Source organism: Protopterus annectens, chromosome 13.part0 (genome assembly GCF_019279795.1).
Source record: "Protopterus annectens isolate FY-2018-M chromosome 13.part0, PAN1.0, whole genome shotgun sequence".
Taxonomy (NCBI): Eukaryota; Metazoa; Chordata; order Ceratodontiformes; family Protopteridae; genus Protopterus; species Protopterus annectens.
In genome coordinates this window covers 635,149,811-635,169,054 of record NC_056747.1, presented here as the reverse complement: position 1 = coordinate 635,169,054, position 19,244 = coordinate 635,149,811, and the positions used below count along the sequence as shown (strand labels likewise).

The 19,244-nt window shown below is 37.5% G+C and overlaps 1 protein-coding gene across 1 annotated transcript in view; it reads right to left on the bottom strand.

The window, feature by feature from the left end:
* The window catches only part of LOC122787546 (N-acetyllactosaminide alpha-1,3-galactosyltransferase-like), a 128,679-nt gene that overhangs the window by 26,430 nt on the left and 83,005 nt on the right, over positions 1 to 19,244 (bottom strand). The window contains exon 4 of the mRNA XM_044054319.1: positions 14,387 to 14,713. Within this exon, the coding sequence (XP_043910254.1) occupies positions 14,387 to 14,713 (327 nt within the window). The remainder of the gene's footprint in view (positions 1 to 14,386; positions 14,714 to 19,244) is intronic.

The following is a 19,244-nucleotide window of genomic DNA, read 5'->3' as shown; positions in this document are numbered from 1 at the left end:
TGGTTTGTTGCTTTGCAGTTTGTCAGTTTATAATGCTTATTTTGATCTGATTTTGGTCTCCAAGTGCATATATCTATGCCTCTAAAACTGACATTTTAAGTGACGTCTTCAGCGGGTATTATATTGTTATTGTGATAAAAAATATGCTTGTGCTAATTTTATAGGTGCACAGATGATGAAGCAGACACATGGAATTTTTGTGCTGCATTTCACACAGTCCTGGATTTTATTGTTTTTGACACTAAATGGAAGAAAATAACACTTTTACATATAAACTCATATTTTTTATCATTTGGATCTTAATCCAAATGAAAGTAAATATGTTTTCAATTTACCCAATATTTGTCACACTGGTGAAGAAATGTCATTGGATCTTACTTTTTGTAAACCAAATGTCATGCCATTTTGCAATCTGTCACACTTTAATAGCTATTTAAGCTTGTAGTGGTCTCTATCAGTACAAAGTTATGTTTTCGGAAGTTTGACTATTTCTAGTAACATTTTCTGAGGAATTTATTTGGACATTCAAATATAAGCCTTACTTAGATGGCACATAGGTACAAAGTTAACTCAGCTATATCTAAAGCTTATTGTAAAGATTCACAGTTATTATTTTGTTTCATACCTAGCTCCTTCAAATGCTCAAAACCATAACTGTTAGGGAAAAATACTAATTTTTAGTTCTGATCTTCTAGGAACACAATCTGTTTATGATTTTGAAATACATTTGTTTGCCTTCCAGAGTAAAAAGTAATATATATAACACTTGTTATAAATCAGATCTGACAGCTACTTTGCAAGATGTCAAATTCTAATTTCCATCTTGCCCTATTTTAGGCATCCATGTATCTAGGATTGTATCAGTGAAATGACTTTGTGTTTACTAACAACATTTTCTTGTCAAAATATTTGATTATGTTTTTTAGTGCAAAGGCAATTCTCTGTTATTAATTATTCATTTGTTCATTCATTCATTGGATCAAAACACTTCATATGCTTGGAAATACCTCTTTTAGGGACAAATGATTAAAGATTTTACTTCTAGTATTATAACAACACAGGGTAGTCATATTTTTCAAGTGTACAGCACTTTATGTAAGAAAAAAATAATATTTATGTGGGAGATCTATGAGTTGCTGAAGTACAACTCTCAGAAAGGATACCAGCTAAGTCAGATGCATAAACACTTCATCTCCCAAACTGCGTTTGCATGTATATTGGTTATATTGTGGGATCACAGTGTAAAACTTATGTTTATCCTTAACATTGGCAGTTTTCTTTTCCCTAATGCCCAACCATAGTGTTTGGCTATAAGAGGTTTTGGGAGTAAAGTCCACTATGTAGAGGTTCAGGGAGACTTACAAAAATGAATGTTTAAGGTAATTTCATCCACAGTTCTTGTAGGTGCATCTTTCAATGAGTTTAACTTGTCCATTAACCTTGTGGGGAGTATCACACTGAAGACTTGTCTTGGGATTCAGAAAGGTTACCTTACTGCTAACAGTAAATGGGGCTTACTGCTGGCAATAGCCATTTCTAATTCAGATGGTCTGACTGCAGCACTTCTATGTGGTCTGTATAAGTACTGAGGTGGGTTGTCCTTCTGGATTACTATAAAATATAGACGAGGAATTTTGGGGAGCAGCGTATGATAATTAGTCATCTGCTCTCCAATGGAAATGCCTGTGGTAAGCGATTTATGCAGCATTTATATAACCACTTAGCTGCTTGAATCAACCCTGCCAGCTGCATTAATTAACACAGCCAAAAGTCTTCATTCACCTATTACTTTAAATGGGAGTGACCGTGTTAGAGGTAAGCGTTGGGAGTGCAGAGGACAAGCAGTGGTGGGGTGTTTGTGTCTGTGTGTGTATGGCTGTGCTTGTGCAGAGGTATGAGTGGTGTAAGGTGTGTGTGTGTGTGTGTGTGTGTGTGTGTGTGTGTGTGTGTGTGTGTGTGTGTGTCTCTGTCTGTCTAGTTGGTCACCTTAGGGGAGTTAGTTAGGGAATAGATGGGGTAGGTGTGTGTATATGTGTATGCATGGGTGAATGGATGAGTATGCTGATGAGTTTGAATAGGTGGAGGGGGTTTGTTCATTATTACTCTAGCTTACCTTAAAAGTTAAGAGAGCAGATTTTCCAGCCCGGGGCATATGCTAAAGTATGAAACACAAATGTCAGGCATTACTGAATGACTGTAACAGTCCATGAGGAGAGACAGGGAAGTCCAAAGAGGCAATATCATGAACATTCTGTCAAATCTGGGGCAGCTCAGAGGTGTGGGGATGTGTACTTATCAGTGTGTGAGTATCTGTATAAGTGTATGGGGGAGTGAATGAGGGTGTCGGGGATGTGTACTTATTAATGTGTGTGTATGCTGTATAAGCATGTGGGGGAGTGAATGAGGGGGGGCTGCCTGTGCCAGTGCGTTGCATCACTTACCATGAGTGGTTACTGCAGCAATGCTTGTTACCATAAGTGGCAATCACCAAACGATTCGGTAACTTGCAAGTTAACCAATAATGAAGTCTTTCCTCATTGCAGCTAAGGTGGCCTGTGTGAGTGCATTAAAGGGCCCTTTTTGCCACAGCCTTACTGCTCATTGCTGAACGTTTTAAGAATCCTGCCTTTGCTGTGGATGATGTGTACATCTCTGGTGCAAACTAAAAATAACAGAAGTTTGGGGACATCAGATTCTAAGATCCACTTTGGTCTACTTAGGGTACATACCCACCCAGGGCAGTATTTCTGAAATGGTTTTATATTTCAGAGAAAAAAAATGAATGCTTTAATATATTAACATTTTCTAAACAAAAAATTGATTAATCATCTGCAACCTTTCTATTGTAGACATTTTTTTATTACAGTGGCCAGGAAACAGTCACATCCTAAATTTGTAAGGGTCAATTTATATCACTGCATATTTTTTCATTGTGAAAACTTCAAATGCTTAAAAAAACAGGCTTTTATGGAACAAACATTCTAGTTTTAATTCCTATGTTATAACATCACAGTAAATGTAGGATTTTGAAGTATACTGTGTTTGCCCACTGAGGAAAAAGTAATATGTACATATATTTGTGAACTATATCTGATTGAAGTTTGCAGACTGTAAGATTCTAAGGATCAGACTGGCTTATTTTGGATTTGTACATATCCAGAGCAATGTCTCTTAAATTATTTGACATTTTGTAGTAAAACTGCACAATATAGTTGGGATAAGAACAGCTGCATCTTGAATTGTTGTTATTAAAACTCATTTTTAAATTCATTTTCTAGTTTGGTTTTTAGTCTGGACTATGAACTTCTTCTTCTTTATGACATTTATGGCAGTGAAGGATTAATGGTTTAACAGTGTTTAGTATTTTGGTTCTGTGTCTTTAAATCGTTTAACCCTTAACAATTATGTAATTATTTAATTGATTAGGACCATTTGTATAAAAGGAGTTAAAGTTGGTTGGCTATTAATTCTGATGAAGTCCTACTTTGACAGACGAAAGCGCTTAATTCTTTTTTAATAAATATTTGAACGATTTTTTTACATATGGTGTTTGAGTATGCTGTATTGCCACTTTTGGTTTGTTTATATTAGTTGACTATTTTCAGTTTTCTATTTTTAAAACTTGGACAATTTTAGTTAATCTGCATGGATTCTTTTTGGGTGACTGATTACTGAACATATTATTTTGTTTTAGTTTTCCTTGTTTTACCAGGTTGTCTGATTGGGTTTGTCACAAACCCCTTTTCAGCGGAGGCCTGGGGAGAAAAGATCCATATATTGCACAATGGTCTATATTAGAACACCGAATAGTCTAAATGTCAACGGCCTAAAGGCCAAAAATGCCAGACCTCAAACGCGCCACCCCCGGTAATTATATATACCAACTCCGAGATCGCACTACAGTGAGGAAAGTGTAAATATTCCAATCTTCACTGTACCACAATCTCACTATAACAGTTCGCTGAACGGCATTTTCTCTGTAAAATGCCATTCGATTAGCTGACTCTTCGATCACATAATATAGGCTCATTGCACAATCATTACAACAATCATGAAAGTTTAAAATAATTAGAGAATTATATACTGTATAAGATTATGCTTAGAAGAGATTAAGCAAAAAACAAATCAGACATTATATACAGTTCAAGAATCCATATCTAACATATGCATCACGTACATATAACAAGCATATATGTATAAGGACAACAGTTTACAAGCTGCAATGAGTTTACTTTATGGGAATGCATTAGTCTGAGTATAGGTCTTTGGTGTAGAAAAATCAGTTTTATCTGAAAAATGTCTTCTAACAGAAGAGAAAATTTATTTTAGAAAGATAGTAAGAAAGATATAGTTGATTGAGAATATGAGGAAATTATTGTAAAGAGAAATCAAAAGTGAGGAAAGAGGTACAGTTAGGATTGTTCTAGATATGAGAAGAGATGAAATATGTTGGTGTTATGGCAGTCAACCTGGTGAGATGCAGGAGTAGATCCATTTTTTCTCTCAGGTGACATTTTAATTGTTTTTTAAAGGATTTTCATTTTTGGTCTGTTTGTAATGCTACAAGGATAGAGTTCCACATTTTTGAATATTGTTGGAGAATAGGGAGATTGAGATGGTATGTTCTGATGTTATATCTTCGGAATTATTTTTCTAGCATAAAAATTACATTTTGGAATATCCTGTCACAGTAGTGTCACCATAATTTTCTTGATACCAAATTAAGGTTATTTCAAAGGCATGTGCTGTCTGAATCTGCTTTTGAAAAGCATGAGAGATCCATCAACAACGTATTATCTGGGCTATATGATGTTCTACTATACTACAGCAGTGGGGAAACTAGAAAATTTGTGGGTGAGTAAATAACCAGATCAGTTTTTGCAGAGTGAAAGAATTTCATAATTTCTAAATCATAAGCTAATAAAAGATGTACTGAGAGGAATTGGTTTGCCAGCTGGTAGTCAGAAACCTGTGTCCTGTTTTTAACACATATATCAGACACATGCAAAGGAAGATGTATTTCATCATGAGATAATTGTTTTCAAAAGGAAAAATGAGAACTGGCACAATGTTTCTTTACAAAATACATATTTAGCACATCTTCTAGTTTTGTATAGATCACTGACATTGTGCATTCAATGCAAATGAGTTTAATTCCAACAAATATATATATATATATATATATATATATATATATGGATCTAGGACGTTTGCTCAAATGAGCAAACGTCCAAATCCATAATAACCGAACACACTTTAACGAAAGCGCTTTTATCAAAAAAGCACTTTTGTTAAAGCGTGTTACAAAAAAAAAAAAAAAAACACTACATTAACATTTTAGCAGGGGGGCTTCACCCCCTGCACACCCCCCTACTTTAATATTCTCCCTCCGAGACCGCATTACAATGAGGAAAAGGGAAAGTTCCCTTACCCGCACCATAGTACAGCCTCAGCAACAGGCATACTTACGCTAAACTGCTTCTTCGGTAAAAGGCACTTTCGTGTAAGTATGCCCGGCCATTTGGGTTTTGGTCATTCGGAACATTCGGAACCTCTATAAATATATATATATATATATATATATATATATATATATATATATATATATATATATATGGGTCTACTTCAGTTAACCGAATTAACACAAGACCAAAATTGAAAAGAGACAACAGCACCGATTTGGCACAACAATGAATATTCACAAACCTGAAAATGAAGACAACAAAAAAGCAGCTCTGGATGTTCCATGTAATTTCTTTTTTTTGGAACCTTACAGCTTTCTAATGGAGATCGGGGTTCAGTGAGGATCGGGAAATTCAGCGTTTTTTCCTACTGTAGTGTGATCTCGGAGTTGGTATATATAATTTGCAGGTGGTGTGGCAGGTGCAGCCCCGCCCCCCCACATGGGGAGTGCAGGAGGGCTTGACCCCCTGCAAAAACATAGAAAAATGTTGTGAAGCTAAATAGAACACCACATTCATCATTTCAGTGGGAAGTGCTGCAGGAGTTGCTGCAAATCAGTGTAGTTTAAATCTGTTTCTCCTGTAATGCACTGAATGTGTTTGTTTCAGTCTTGTAAGTTTTGCTTTTGTGAACATTTGTTGTTCTGCAGTTTCGATGTTGTCTTATTCTTTTCAGTTTTGGTCATATGTTAACTTGGGAAACTGACACACACCCATAGATATATGTGTGTGTGTGTGTGTGTGTGTGTGTGTGTGTGTGTGTGTGTGTGTGTGTGTGTGTGTGTGTGTGTGTGTTGAATAATTCAAGCAATGTTGTGGAATTCAGTGGGAATTGAATTCATAGCTCTCTGAATCTGCAAGAGTATGCATTGTGATAGTGCTACCCAAAGAAACCTGCAGTATTAAGTTGCTTCTCCTTTGGCTCTCAGTATTGACATCCCCACCTATGTCTTCTATCACATGACCGTCATGACTTACTATTGTCATTTGCTTGTCTATAGTTTGGCTATAGTAACAAAAGAGTGATTTTTCAGTCTTTTCACTGGGCTGCTTCTGATAGTATAAGAGGACTTAACTTTTGTTTTAACTGGACTGACTGTAGTGATTAAAGATGGCCAGTTTGTTCATGTCATTGGCATATACTTTTTACAAAAGGACAGAGTCACTGTCATGTTTGTGCATTTAGTGTGTCTGGGAACTGTATGGAATTCATCTGTATCAGAGCAGTTGCCCAGCAATTCATTATCAGTGATATAACTTGACTAATTATCAGGAAATATCTCCTCCAGATGGTGGGCTTATGTTATTTTATTCCAAGACACACTGTATCAAAAACTGAAGTATGAAAATACTTTGGAGGAAAAATATTTTTCTCTTCCCCACAAGCCCCAGTCCACCTTGAATAACAAGAAACCAGATTGTTGAAGAATTAAGGGAGAGAAACTGATGATATAATATGCAAGTCTTATTTTTCTGAAGTGTATCTGGGGTCAATTGACATAAAGCTGTGTCCACAGAATAAAGAAAGAGAGTGAAGTCATCCTTTAATTGTGAATGACTGACAGAACAGTACAGCAATAAAATATGAAAGACTTGCTTCTCTGGGAAGTGTTTCAGTTCCTTTCTCACAGAGGCTTCCCCTAGAATGTGTCCTGACAAGGCACCCTTCATCTGAATGTGAAAAAAATTGCAACTGTCTGAATTTAACATATATTCATTTTTTTCTGTTTCAGCTTCCACACAATATCTTCTTTCTAACAGAATTCTCCTTCTTTGACTGTAAAAAATTGGCATAAACTGCCTTAAAATAAATCATTAATTTTCTTTTTTTTGGAAAGTACTTTTGCTCCTTTTACACAGAGATTGTTCTCCCCAGAATTATACCTTTCTGATAGGCTACCCTTCCTTTGACTGTGAAAAAAGTCAAAGAAAGTGCCTGAAAATCAAGGATGTGTAACTTATTTTTCTGGGAGGTATTTCAACTCCCTTCACACATAGACTGCCGCTCCAGTATTCTCTTAAGATCTGATAGACTGAACCTTCTTGAGAAAAACAGACAAAAATAACTGTTTCAAATGTTAAACACAGACACACACAGAAACATTAAAGTATAGTCCTGTATACCAGTGTACAAATGTGATGAAAATAATTGCTTGTTTTAAATTCTTCCTCACAGACAAAATGACTCCTATAGCATCACTAACTGTTAGCTGTCAAGATGACCCACCCTTTCAGCTTCATGGAAAATCATAAAAGAACTCATCCTGATCTGTGCCAAATAGTAACATGTAATGTACTTAATGTATACCTTATACAACTATGATCAGACTTAGAAATCAGATTTTATGCTAATTAGTAGCTATACATGTATAGTTTATTTCATGTTTCTGTGTCATAAAATGAGAAAAATCTGTTTTTAATCATTTTATTTCCCCAAAATCCAGTATGCTTGGTACCTATAGTAACAAAATTAATTGCCAGTGCTGAATATACTCATTATACACAGGGTAAAGTTTAACCTGTCAGCATGGCTCTGTGGCACAGAAGACTAGAACCCTTACTGTAACCCAGGTGACTAGTGTTCAATTGGTAGTCAAGGTACTGGAGGAGCCAGGCAGGAAGGGGGAGGTGTGAAGGGCCATGACTTGTTTGCCTCTCCTGGGGGTGAGAGGGTTTTGTGTGCACTTGGGAGCACAACAAGCATTGTGATTTCCCTGGAGGGACCACTACTCATGCTCCAAGAGGAGGGCAAGAGACACTTTGAGGTAATACTCCTTGCAGAAGTGAAGGAATGTCTTCTGCAAACAAACTATTGGATGTCTCTCCCTAGCACCTAGCTGAGCTTGCTCAGTTAGGGCCAGGGAGAAAAAGAGATAAATGTGAACTCCCTCTGATGGCTGTTTAAATGGCAACCTTTCCTGGTCGACCCTTGCCCTAGTTCATAGGTTCATAGGTAGGTACTAAGCTATTGGCCCTAGGGCCTATATAAGCCTAGCCAAAAAGGTACCCTGGATTTCCGCACCCAAGCAAATTATTTTCCTGTGCAGGGGAACAAATTAGATGATTGTCTGGGAAGAGGCTGAGGGTCAACAGACAGCAAGAGTAAAAAGCACTCAAAATTTTAACCTGTACTGGGTTTCCTGTATCCGTTAATTCCAATCCAGTCTCCTCAGGCTATTAAAACTGAATTGGGTGTCCTGATTCTGCTAATCTTATCAACAGCCTTTGTTCTGCATTATTACAGTAAATTCATCTGGGTCTGCCAGTGTCTGGTGATCTTTTTTAGACCCTCTCTATCCTTGTTGCTCCTGTTGGGGTGTTCTACTAAGTTCTGCTGCTGATCCTGACACCATTAATTCTGCCAGAGGCTGTAGCATTTTTTAATAATGCTTAGGCTTATCTGATTCCATTTACAAAACTAGAGTCTTCTGATTTTGTTAGTATTGCTAGAGGCCTCAAAAACTTTAAAGTTGTCTGTACTGTAATAAGATTATTTGGGTACTCAAACAAAAAGACACCTACCATGAATCTTGCATAACATTCATAAAACAAAGCTACATATCTTATGGAGGAGACAGCAATTAGCTAGTCATGGACGTGGACATCTAATTATAGATTGATAAGTTTTACCATCAATATCCACAATCTAATGAGGATATGACTTCATTATTATTTTTATTCTTGTGGAACAAAACAACTTTAATGCCTTTTCTTAGGCAAATGAAATCAGTCAATCACCTGTTAACCCCTGATCCTTATGTCAGTCGTTATATATAACTGGAGTGTTATGAGATATCATGAGGCTCCCTGCTTCATTCTTCAGGAGAGGTATTTAACCTTAAAATGATTGATATGCTGCCAGACCCTTCCATGTGATTAAGCAGAAGTACCTACTGACCTGCTGGCAGTATTTAGTCCTGGTGATGAGACTTTTTTGAGACCATCTCATCACAGAAATGCAGTCTTAACTTCCTGATCACTTCAACATCTAATAACATTATGAGAGGGGTGCATAACTATTTTTGTGTGCACAGTTCACCCTGATACAGTGCTTGCTGCATTACAGGAAACAGATGAACTGTTATTCCCTTGGCATTTGTGAGATGTCAGTCAACACAACTTCAACTTAGCTCTCCCCTAAGAAAGAAAAACTGAATTGTGTCCATTTACTGATTTATGTTTCTCTCAATCCTCCAGTACTGGGAAACTAGACAAAAATCAAATCACAGACTAGTCAGACAGATGTCTTGCATTCACATCAGAGGTCTAACTAAAATGAATGAACATTATTGAAAAAATAGTCATTGAAATATCATGCAATGTGTTTTCTCCAGAAAGGAATGTCCTTCTGACCAATTTATCCAATTGTTCTATAAGATTAGGGTTTGGGCAACTGTTTTCGTAGGTTCATAGGTAAGTACTAGACTATTGGCCCTAGGGCCTATATAAGGGTTCCCTATTACATCCTCGAAGATGCTCTTACCCGAATACGTAAACACCGACACATCTTCATCGAACCGTGTGAACATCAATCGTCATGAAGCACGAAATCAGAAACATTGAATCATCATGGTTGGCCCTTCCGTGGAATAGCTCTATAAGGTAAGTGTGCAATAGTTACGGACCTTAGGGTTAGGGTGTGGGTTAAAGTAAGTGCATAGATGGTAATGTATGTGAGATTTAGTGTAGGGTTAGCTGTAGGGTTGTGTTAAATGTATGTGTGTGGATTATTTATTTTGTTTGGGTATAGCTTGTTAAGGTAAGTGTGCGATAGTTACAGACCTTAGGGTTAGGGTGCGGGTTAAGGTAAGTGCATAAATGGTGGTATATGCAAGATTTAGTGTAGGGTTAGAAGTAGGGTTTTGGTTAGTGTGTGTATGTGTTTATTTAGTATGTTTGGGTAAGTAGTATGTAGTGGGTGGTGGGGTGGGACAACTATGATGGTTCGAGCTTTTGAATTTCACGGTTTAGGGCATTCTGTGTATTCGCAGTTCGCGGAATATGTGTCAGTGTTTATTTATTCGAGCTTTCAATATAGACCCTTATATAAGCCTAGCCAAATAGTACCCTGGCTTTTGCCACCCAAGAAAATTATTTTCCTGTGTCCTGTCAAGCAGAGCCACAGAAGTGATCCCCGGAGTGAATTTCCTATCTCCCATCCAATCATCAAGATTTTTCTTGAAGAGTGCTAATGAGGAGTTTTGTTTGATATAGACAGGTAGTTTGTTCCAGAGTATGGGAAGTCTCTGGGACAGGAATCTATCCCTCCAGCATGTTCTGTTTATTGTGGTGACAAGGTTTAGGTCCCTAGAGCGTGTAGCTCAGAGAGATTGGGATTTCTTTAAGTGGAGCATGTCCAACAGCTCTGGGTTTGACATAGCTTTGTTTGTTAGGCAGAGATTGCCTCTGAGTAGGCAATATGGGACAGAGTAAAGCTGGAGTTTTTTGAGACGGTCTGCATAGGGCATCTGTTTGAGGCTGGTAATCCTCTTTGTGAGGTATTTCTGTGGCCTTTCCAGTTGTTGTAGATGTCTTGTAAGGTACATAGCAAAAGGGGCGTTGTACTCTATAATGGGTCTAATGAATGAGGAGTAGAGGGGAACAATGACCTTTTTTTTCCTGGATGAGAAACCTTTTGTGATGAGGTGTGCCACGTTGAAGGATTTCCTGACTACTGTGGTGATGTGATTATCAAAGGAGAGACTACTGTCCACCTGTGTCCCAAGGTCTCTTATCACACTTTCGGTGTTAAGTACACTACTGCCTATGTGGTAATTCATGGGTACAGAGTTTTTGCCAAAAGGGATGACAATGCACTTTTTGACATTGAGCTTGAGGCCATGGTTTTGACATCAGGCATCTGTCTCAGTGAGGCCCTTTTGTAGGATGTCCACATCATTAGGAGTTTTGATTATGGCTCCTAGTTTGCAGTCATCTGTGAACTTTGTTAGCCAAAGACCTTCTGTGTTAGCCTGTACTTCAGAGAAGTAGATATCAAACAGGAGAGGACCCAAGACTGAACCCTGTGGTACTCCACTTGTCACTGATCTGAAGTTGGATTTAAAGTCTGCTACTTTCACAGTGTGGGTTCTATCAGTGAGCCAGTTGGCAACCCATCTTGTGACATAGGGATTTATACCTAGTTTAGTGAGTTTATCTATAATTCCAGAGTGGGGGATGGTGTCGAAAGCCTTAGTGAGATCTAGATAAGCTGTGTGAACCACCTACTCTCATCTACGGCTTTGGTGACCCTTCAAAGAAGTCTATCAGGTTTAGGAGACATGATCTGCCTTTTACAAACCCAAACTGGGTAGGGTCCAGAGTTTGGAGATTACCAATGTCATTGTTTATAAGTTCCATGATGATACGTTCCATAGCCTTGCAGACCAGGCTCGTCAGGCTAATGGGGTGGTAGTTCCCAGGGTCCGTGGTGGCTCCCCCTTTTGGAGTGGGATAACCATTGTTGCGCACCATTCAGTGAGCACAAAGCCTGAGGTGAGGCTATGACTGAACATGGTACTTAGGTGGGGTGCCAGTTCGTTCTATAGTTCATGTAGAATGCAGGCTGGGATGTTGTCAGGTCCCATGGATGCTGTGTTCTTGGCTTTGGAGAGTGTGTTTTTTTACCTGTGCAGCCGTGATTACAGGAACTTTGCATTCTTCTGGTATAGAGATGGGCCCTTTAGGGGGCGAGAGAGGGGTAAAGTTAGCACTGAACCTATCTGCCAGGATGTTGGTAATATCAGTTGGTTCTGTATATTTAGTGCCATTGTGCTGTAACTCAGAGCAGATCTGAGTGTTGCCATTGAGATTCTTGACATAGCTATAGAATGCTTTGTGGTTGTCTTTAGAATCAGTGGTGATTTTGTTTTTGTAACTAGCTTTGGAGGATTTTATGAGGGATCTCAGCTTTTTACTGAGGCTGACCACAGAGTTCCTCCAATCATGGGATTTTACTCTTTTTTGCAACCGTTTCTTTCTTCTGTTGTAGAGTTTGTTTATGGCAGGGGACCACCAGATTGACTTCCTTTTTTTGAAGGATAGCATCTTGGTTCTGTTAGGGATTGCATGATCCATACACTTGTGTAAGTGCTTATAAAGTGCATTTGTATAGGATTCAGCAGTCATGTCTGTCAGCATGGATGTCGTGACGTTTGCCACTTCTGTCTTAAGAAGTGTGAAGTTGGCTTTGGAGAAATTTTTTACAGTGGTTTCCCTAATGGGAGGTGGAGGTGGGATGTGGATGTCTAGGGTGATTAGCTTGTGGTCGGATCTGACCAACAAGGAATTGACCTCTGGTGTGGAACACCAGTTGCTCATGTTGGTAATGACCGGGTCTAGGATATTGCTGCTCCTAGCGGGGTGGATAAGTTGATCCAAGGTGTTGGAATTTATGAATTCCAGAAAACGTTGAGCACAAGAGTTGTTACATGAGTAGTTTTCCCAGTTAATGGTGGGGTAGTTGAAATTGCCCATTATTAGGGTGTTAGGTTGTACCCTAATATTTTCCAGTGGGAATCCTGGGGCATGGTGGGGGATCTGTAGCAAGCTACAATTTGGATTGCGGTCTTGCCCAGAGTTAGTAGCACTTGGATAATCGCGGATGCAATATGTTGAGCAACTAGCCTGGAGGTGTGGATATCCTAAATGAATATGGACACACCTCCGCCTTTCGGTCCAGGTTAGGTGGCCGAAAGGTGTGGTATGAATTATAGCCTGGTAATGCAGGGGTGCTCTCTGGAGTCTTGAACCAGGTTTCTGTCACTGCACAGATGTCGATGTTCTCCATTTTAAGGAGTGCCTCGAGTGAGTGCATTTTGAGGTTTAGACTTCTAGCATTGTGTAGAAAAACCCTCAGATTTTGCTTGCTTGTACCTGTTACGGTGGTGAATTTGTCATTTGAACCTTGCCTAAAAAAGGCACTATAGGGGTGGCAAGAGCCTTAGCCAGTATTCATGTGGATGTAATATTTTGTATATATTAGGAAGGCTTACAGTTTTATATGTGTATTTGTAGTTAATCATGTAAATAATATTACACTAATTCCAGATTTAATGCAGTGGCTAGTCAGTAGGAAATAGAGTTGTTAGTTTTGCTGTGAAACAAGATGAAGATGATAAAAATGTAAATCAGAATCTGAATCATATAGCAAATGCTTCTATTTAAAATCAAGACACAATCATGCGATCAAACAGCATTATTCAGTGCAATTTAAACTATAAGGTGAAGCTATTTACAGTGTTCCTTCTGTCATAACTGGCTTGGATCTAACAATATTTATTATTTTAATTTCTGTTTTGCACAGTAGATCTTAACATCTAAATATATATGTTCCCAACCCTGTCTCCATAAGTCACAACACTGATTCAGTCTAGACTTGTAAAACATTAATGAAAATTTTACATAATATTAATAACCAGTAAAAAATGTCTTTCAGCTTTTCCTGGTTAGGGGTCGCCACAGCAGAACTCTGGTCAGCAAATGATTGGCAGTGGATTTTTACGGTGCCGAGGTGCCAGCCCAATGCCCAACCTTCAAAGAAGGTACACCCATTGACGCACACACCTACCTGCATGTATTTAAATGTCACTCGATCGTGGGGAGGACATGCAGACTCCACACAGAAGGCGTTCCAGCCGAGAATCGAACCAGAGAACCGCTTGCTATGAGGCGACAGCGCTAACTGCAGCACCACAGTGGCCTTTAATATTAATAATCAGTCATCTGCAAATAAAATGGTCTGTAATGTAGGTGCACTAACTTAATTATTTGCAGGCCAGCTCCTTCGATACAAAGGCACTAAAAGATTTTTCAACCTATCTTCTGCTGACACATTCAGAAATGGTCTGTGTAAAGGAAGGCAACATACAAAACAGTGAAACCAATGTACTTGTGGTCTGCATGTTAGAAAATAAAGTACTTACTCAGTAGTGAACCACTCTGGCACTGTTGTTGTCATTTCAGATGTTGGCTGTCGATGGTCTACTGGTGTCTGTTCTTGTTTACCTAATATTTCTGTGTGATCTGGTATTATTTGGCCATGTTCACCTATTACCTTTGGATGTTCTGGTAATAGCTGTCCATGTTCAGTTACTGGTTCTGGATTATCTGGTACTTTCTGTTGTTGTTCACTTGTTGGTTCTGGCTGGTCCAATGTTGTTTGTTCACTGTCTTTTGCCAGTTCTGGTTGGTCCGGTAGTGCAGCTCTTGCTTCATCAGCTAGTTCAGGTTCTCCTACCATATCTGTAGCACTAGGGCAACATGACACAAAGAGTATGTTACAATTTTGGATCTGACGGTCAGTTTTTATATGAATGAAAGACTATTATAGGTTATTTCTTTGCTGATTAATCCATGCCGAACAAAAGCAAAACTATGTCTAATTTGTGGACAGAAAATAATGTATTAGTAGCATCTTTCTCTTCATCTTTAATATCCATATAGAGGACATTAGTTGACCATTATGTACATCTTCACTATCACACTTTGTTCTACCTTTTCAGCTTATGTGGCTATCTTATGTCAGGGTAAAGCTTTTCATGACCTTTAACTACCCTCCTCACATGTACAAACTACAAAGAAGTTCTCCTAGGATTTATCATTGCAGCTGTGAAGACACAGACTTCTTCAAATAAACTCTACTTCAAATTTCAGTAAATGTCATTTATGGAGCTCTTCCTCTGCCAGACACCTCCCAACTCCCTGTATTCCTGTTCAGTGAAATGATGTAATTGAGTTAGTAATGCTAGTATCTCTCTTTCTTGCTCATTTCTTCTAAAAGTGTATATTAAAATTCTACAGTCTCTTCTTAGCTAATTCTATGCTAATTTTATTTTTTCCTTTAGCGGGATGAAGCTGTTGAAATTAATGTAGTCTTCTAGAAGTACTCTTACTACTGAACAGCTTAGTGGTAGCACTGCATTTCTGCTATGTATCCTTTCTCTGTGAATACCAGCTTTCAGTTAGCCTTACTTAGTGCTCTGGTACATTGTTCAGCCACTTTGAGATCATTATATATATATTGGCACATAAGTCCCCATCCTGTATGGACACCTTATTTCTACATTAATGTACTTTTTTGTCCAGGCTGCAGCCCCATTAATAGACACCCCTAGCACCTCCATGTCTTCCAGTTCAGCCCTACTCCAGTTCCTGATTATCATGCACATTAGGAGAAACAGGTGTGAGATACAAACTATTGTATCCAGCTATTTTAAGAATATTTTACCGAAGGGGTTAAAGTAATTTTTAATGCAGAACATGCTAAGGAGGAAATACAAGTTTGTCCAAAAAAAGTGAGCTATCAAACAGAAGGGGATTTTGCTTCTTATTATTCTGATAATAAAGCTTATAGAGATAGACTATCCCAGTGATACTTTTTCCAGTGTTCCAAAGGAAAATACTTAAGAGAAATAAAAAAAAGCACAGGAGTTGAACAGAAGAACCAGGAGTGCATTGGAAATGAACCAGAGACTGTATTTGGAAAGCGGAGATCAAAAGAAGAAAACCAGCAACTCAAACATTAATTAATAAATGTGGGATTACAAATCATCAATTACATTTGTGAAATATGGCAGAACAAGTAAACCTGGAAATACTGTGCTTTTTTGACTCTGTTAAACTTTTAGAGGACTCCAAAGGATATGCCCTACTTCATTAATGTTTGAAAGAACATTAAGGAGAGGTGAAGAGGAAGGAAAGAGTTACCTGTAAGTAAAGCAGTCTTTATTCTTAATATTTTTATAAAACATGACATATATTTCATGTTATAACGTAAAGCTGCTTCAATTATTTTTGTGTGTAACAGGGATACTAAAGTAAACAGGTGCCCCCTTTTTTCATTCTTCTTTCTTTCTTTCTTCTTGTTCAGTTTTCAGAAATAAAGGTGCTACAATGTAAAAAGAGAAGGTAACATGGACAAAAGAGCACTTTACAAGGAAAGTTTATATGCTTTTTCTTACTTTTACATGAAAGAATGACAGTATTAAGGCCCTTGGCTTGATTGAAATACAATTTTAAAGGGAAGCAAGTAAATTAAAGAACACTAAATGTAATGAAAAGTTAGCAATAAATGTTCACAGTGCAACATGCAAAGCTTGTAACTGAAGGCAACTGTGTATCTGGTTCTCGTGTTACTTTGGAGAGAAGCCGATAAGGGCAATAAAATCAGAATTTTTTTTTCAGTGGCTAAAAGATACTGTTTACTGAAAACATTCAATTTTTTTACATCTGGGAGAGGAATAAAGAAAAGACAAAACAGACAGCACTTAGTGTAAGTAGAAGCGCAGGCTGTATCACATGTCTTAGCATGGATAACATTCATTATAGGTCAATTCAAACCTGTGGGTGTAGCTGTCAATCTGGGTCAACTGGATGGGTTAAACTTCATTATTTGAAGATGTATATAGTTTTGTGTGTTTGTATTAAGTTATTGAGTTGTGTGTGTGTGTTTTGAGTATTCATTAAAACAAAACATAGTGTAAGATGTGACACAGGTTCAAATGGATATGACAAGAAATAACTGTATAAAAGATAAACCTGCCAAACATCAGTGTATGCATGTAACACAAAAGCTAAAACTAGATATTAAAAAAAAGAAAGATGTTATACAGAATAACATCTTATCATATTAACAACACTTTCCATATTATCTTTAAATGAAAATAGTCTCACAGGTGTACACAAAAAAGAAAGAGTAGTGAACTATACTAAAAATGCAGAGTGAAAATAGCTTTGCTACAGGAGACAGATTTGGAAAGAACTGAGCATGTGAATTTGATAAAGGATTTCAGGATGGTTATTCAGCAGAATTTCTGGGACAAAGGAAAAGGGACTGCTCATATTAACTGCTAGAGGAGCTCCAATAGTGATATAAGAGGGAAAACAAAGACAATAATTATAGGTTTGTAGTAGTAAGGGGCTACTGGCAAGGGAGTAGGATTACACTGCCATGTATTTATATTCCACCTAAAACATCTATAATGGAGCTTAAGAAAATTCTGGAAGAAATAATCATCTTTCATTAGGACTACTGCTTATAGCTGGGGACTGGAATTTGATTTGCAATAGTGATGATGTGGCAGGGGGCCTAGAAGGGAAAATATAACAAAAGAGGATAGATTTTTGGAGAAATGTATGAAAATATTTAGTATCAATTATGTGAATTCAGTAACAAGAGGATGGAGAACATTTACATATTATTCACCAAGGTACAAAAACTGAGCTAGGCTAGACAGAAATTATATTTCACAGGAACATGTGCATTTAATTGAAACTTTTGATACACATACAATACATTTTTCAGATCACATGTCAATAATAACTAAAATAAAAATGCAGGGTGATGAAATAAAAATGAGGCCCTGGCACATCCCCACCTATCTGTTAAACAGAGAAGAATTTAAGGAATGGTAGTGGAAGTTATTCATGAGTTATGAGTTATTAGGGAAGATAGATATTTCTACAGAAATTATATATAGGGAGTGGTATAAAATGAAAGTAGAGTTTAACAATAGAGTGGAAATAAAAGAAAAAAGAGATATGATTAAGAAGTAATAATAATTATTTAGAGGGAATAACAAAGTTTAAAGTATTGCAGAATAGGGGGAATCTCACAGAAGTAGCAGAGTTGCAATTGCAGAGTGATAAAGAGAAAATAATATGCATATGTTTAGAAAGACTGTTGCTAAGCAAATGTTTTTCAATAACTCCAGAGCACAAAAGCTTTTAGCACAATGGCTCAGGCAACACAAAGTAGAAAGGATTATTGCCAAGCTTAGGGAGCCTATAACAATAAAAATAACCAGAGATCCTGTAGAGGTATTGGAAATATTTTGGACATTTTGTGAAAATCTGTATAAAACAGAGAAATGTGGAAATCAAGAAAAAGCACAAATGGAAATTTTTAGGCAATAATTAAATATGCCAAAGTTAGAGGTAGGTGAGGCTCAATTAATAACATTCAGGATAGGAGAAGAATGTGATATATAACCAATCTACAGGAAAGTCTCCAGGAATAGATGGTATTTCTGTGGAAATCTGTAAGCTACAAAAGAAGTGGTAAAGATCTGGAAAGTTTTTAATTGTATTTTAAAAGGAGGAGATGCACCAACATCCTGAAAGAAAGCAGTTGTGGCTGTAATACCTAAAGGTGGTAAAGACCCATCAGATCCAGCTTCATATATGCCCATTTCAATTCTAAACCATGATTATAAAGTGGTTATGTCTATAAAGGCTAAAATAATGGTAAAGGTGATGCCAAAATAGATAGATCTGGATCAATGTGGTTTTGTGGAGGGGAAGCAAACATTTGACAACATTAACAAAACAATGATGATCCAGAGGGAAGTAGAATTTAAGAAAATATCACTGTTGTTGAAGAGTCTTGATGCAGATAAAGCATTTGACAGACTAAGCTGGGATTTTATGAGAAGGGCAATAGAAGCATTTGCATTCCTTGATAAAATCATAAGGTTGATTAGGAGGATATATAAGGGATTGCAGATGAAAATTAAAGTGGGGAGGGGTTCCTCTCTGATATGTTCTTTCTGAGCAGAAGAACCAGACAGGGGTGTCCACTTTCACTTTATTTGTGTTATATTTAGAACCATTGGCAAAGAAAATAACGGACTCATAAATCCAAGGATAAAATTGGAATGGTAATCAAGAAAAGTTGGCTTTATTTGCAGATGATATCATTTTGTACCTGATAAAACTAGAAAAGCACATTTCAGTGTTTGTGGACCATTCTGAGACAGTTTCAAGTCTTTTCAGGAAACAAAA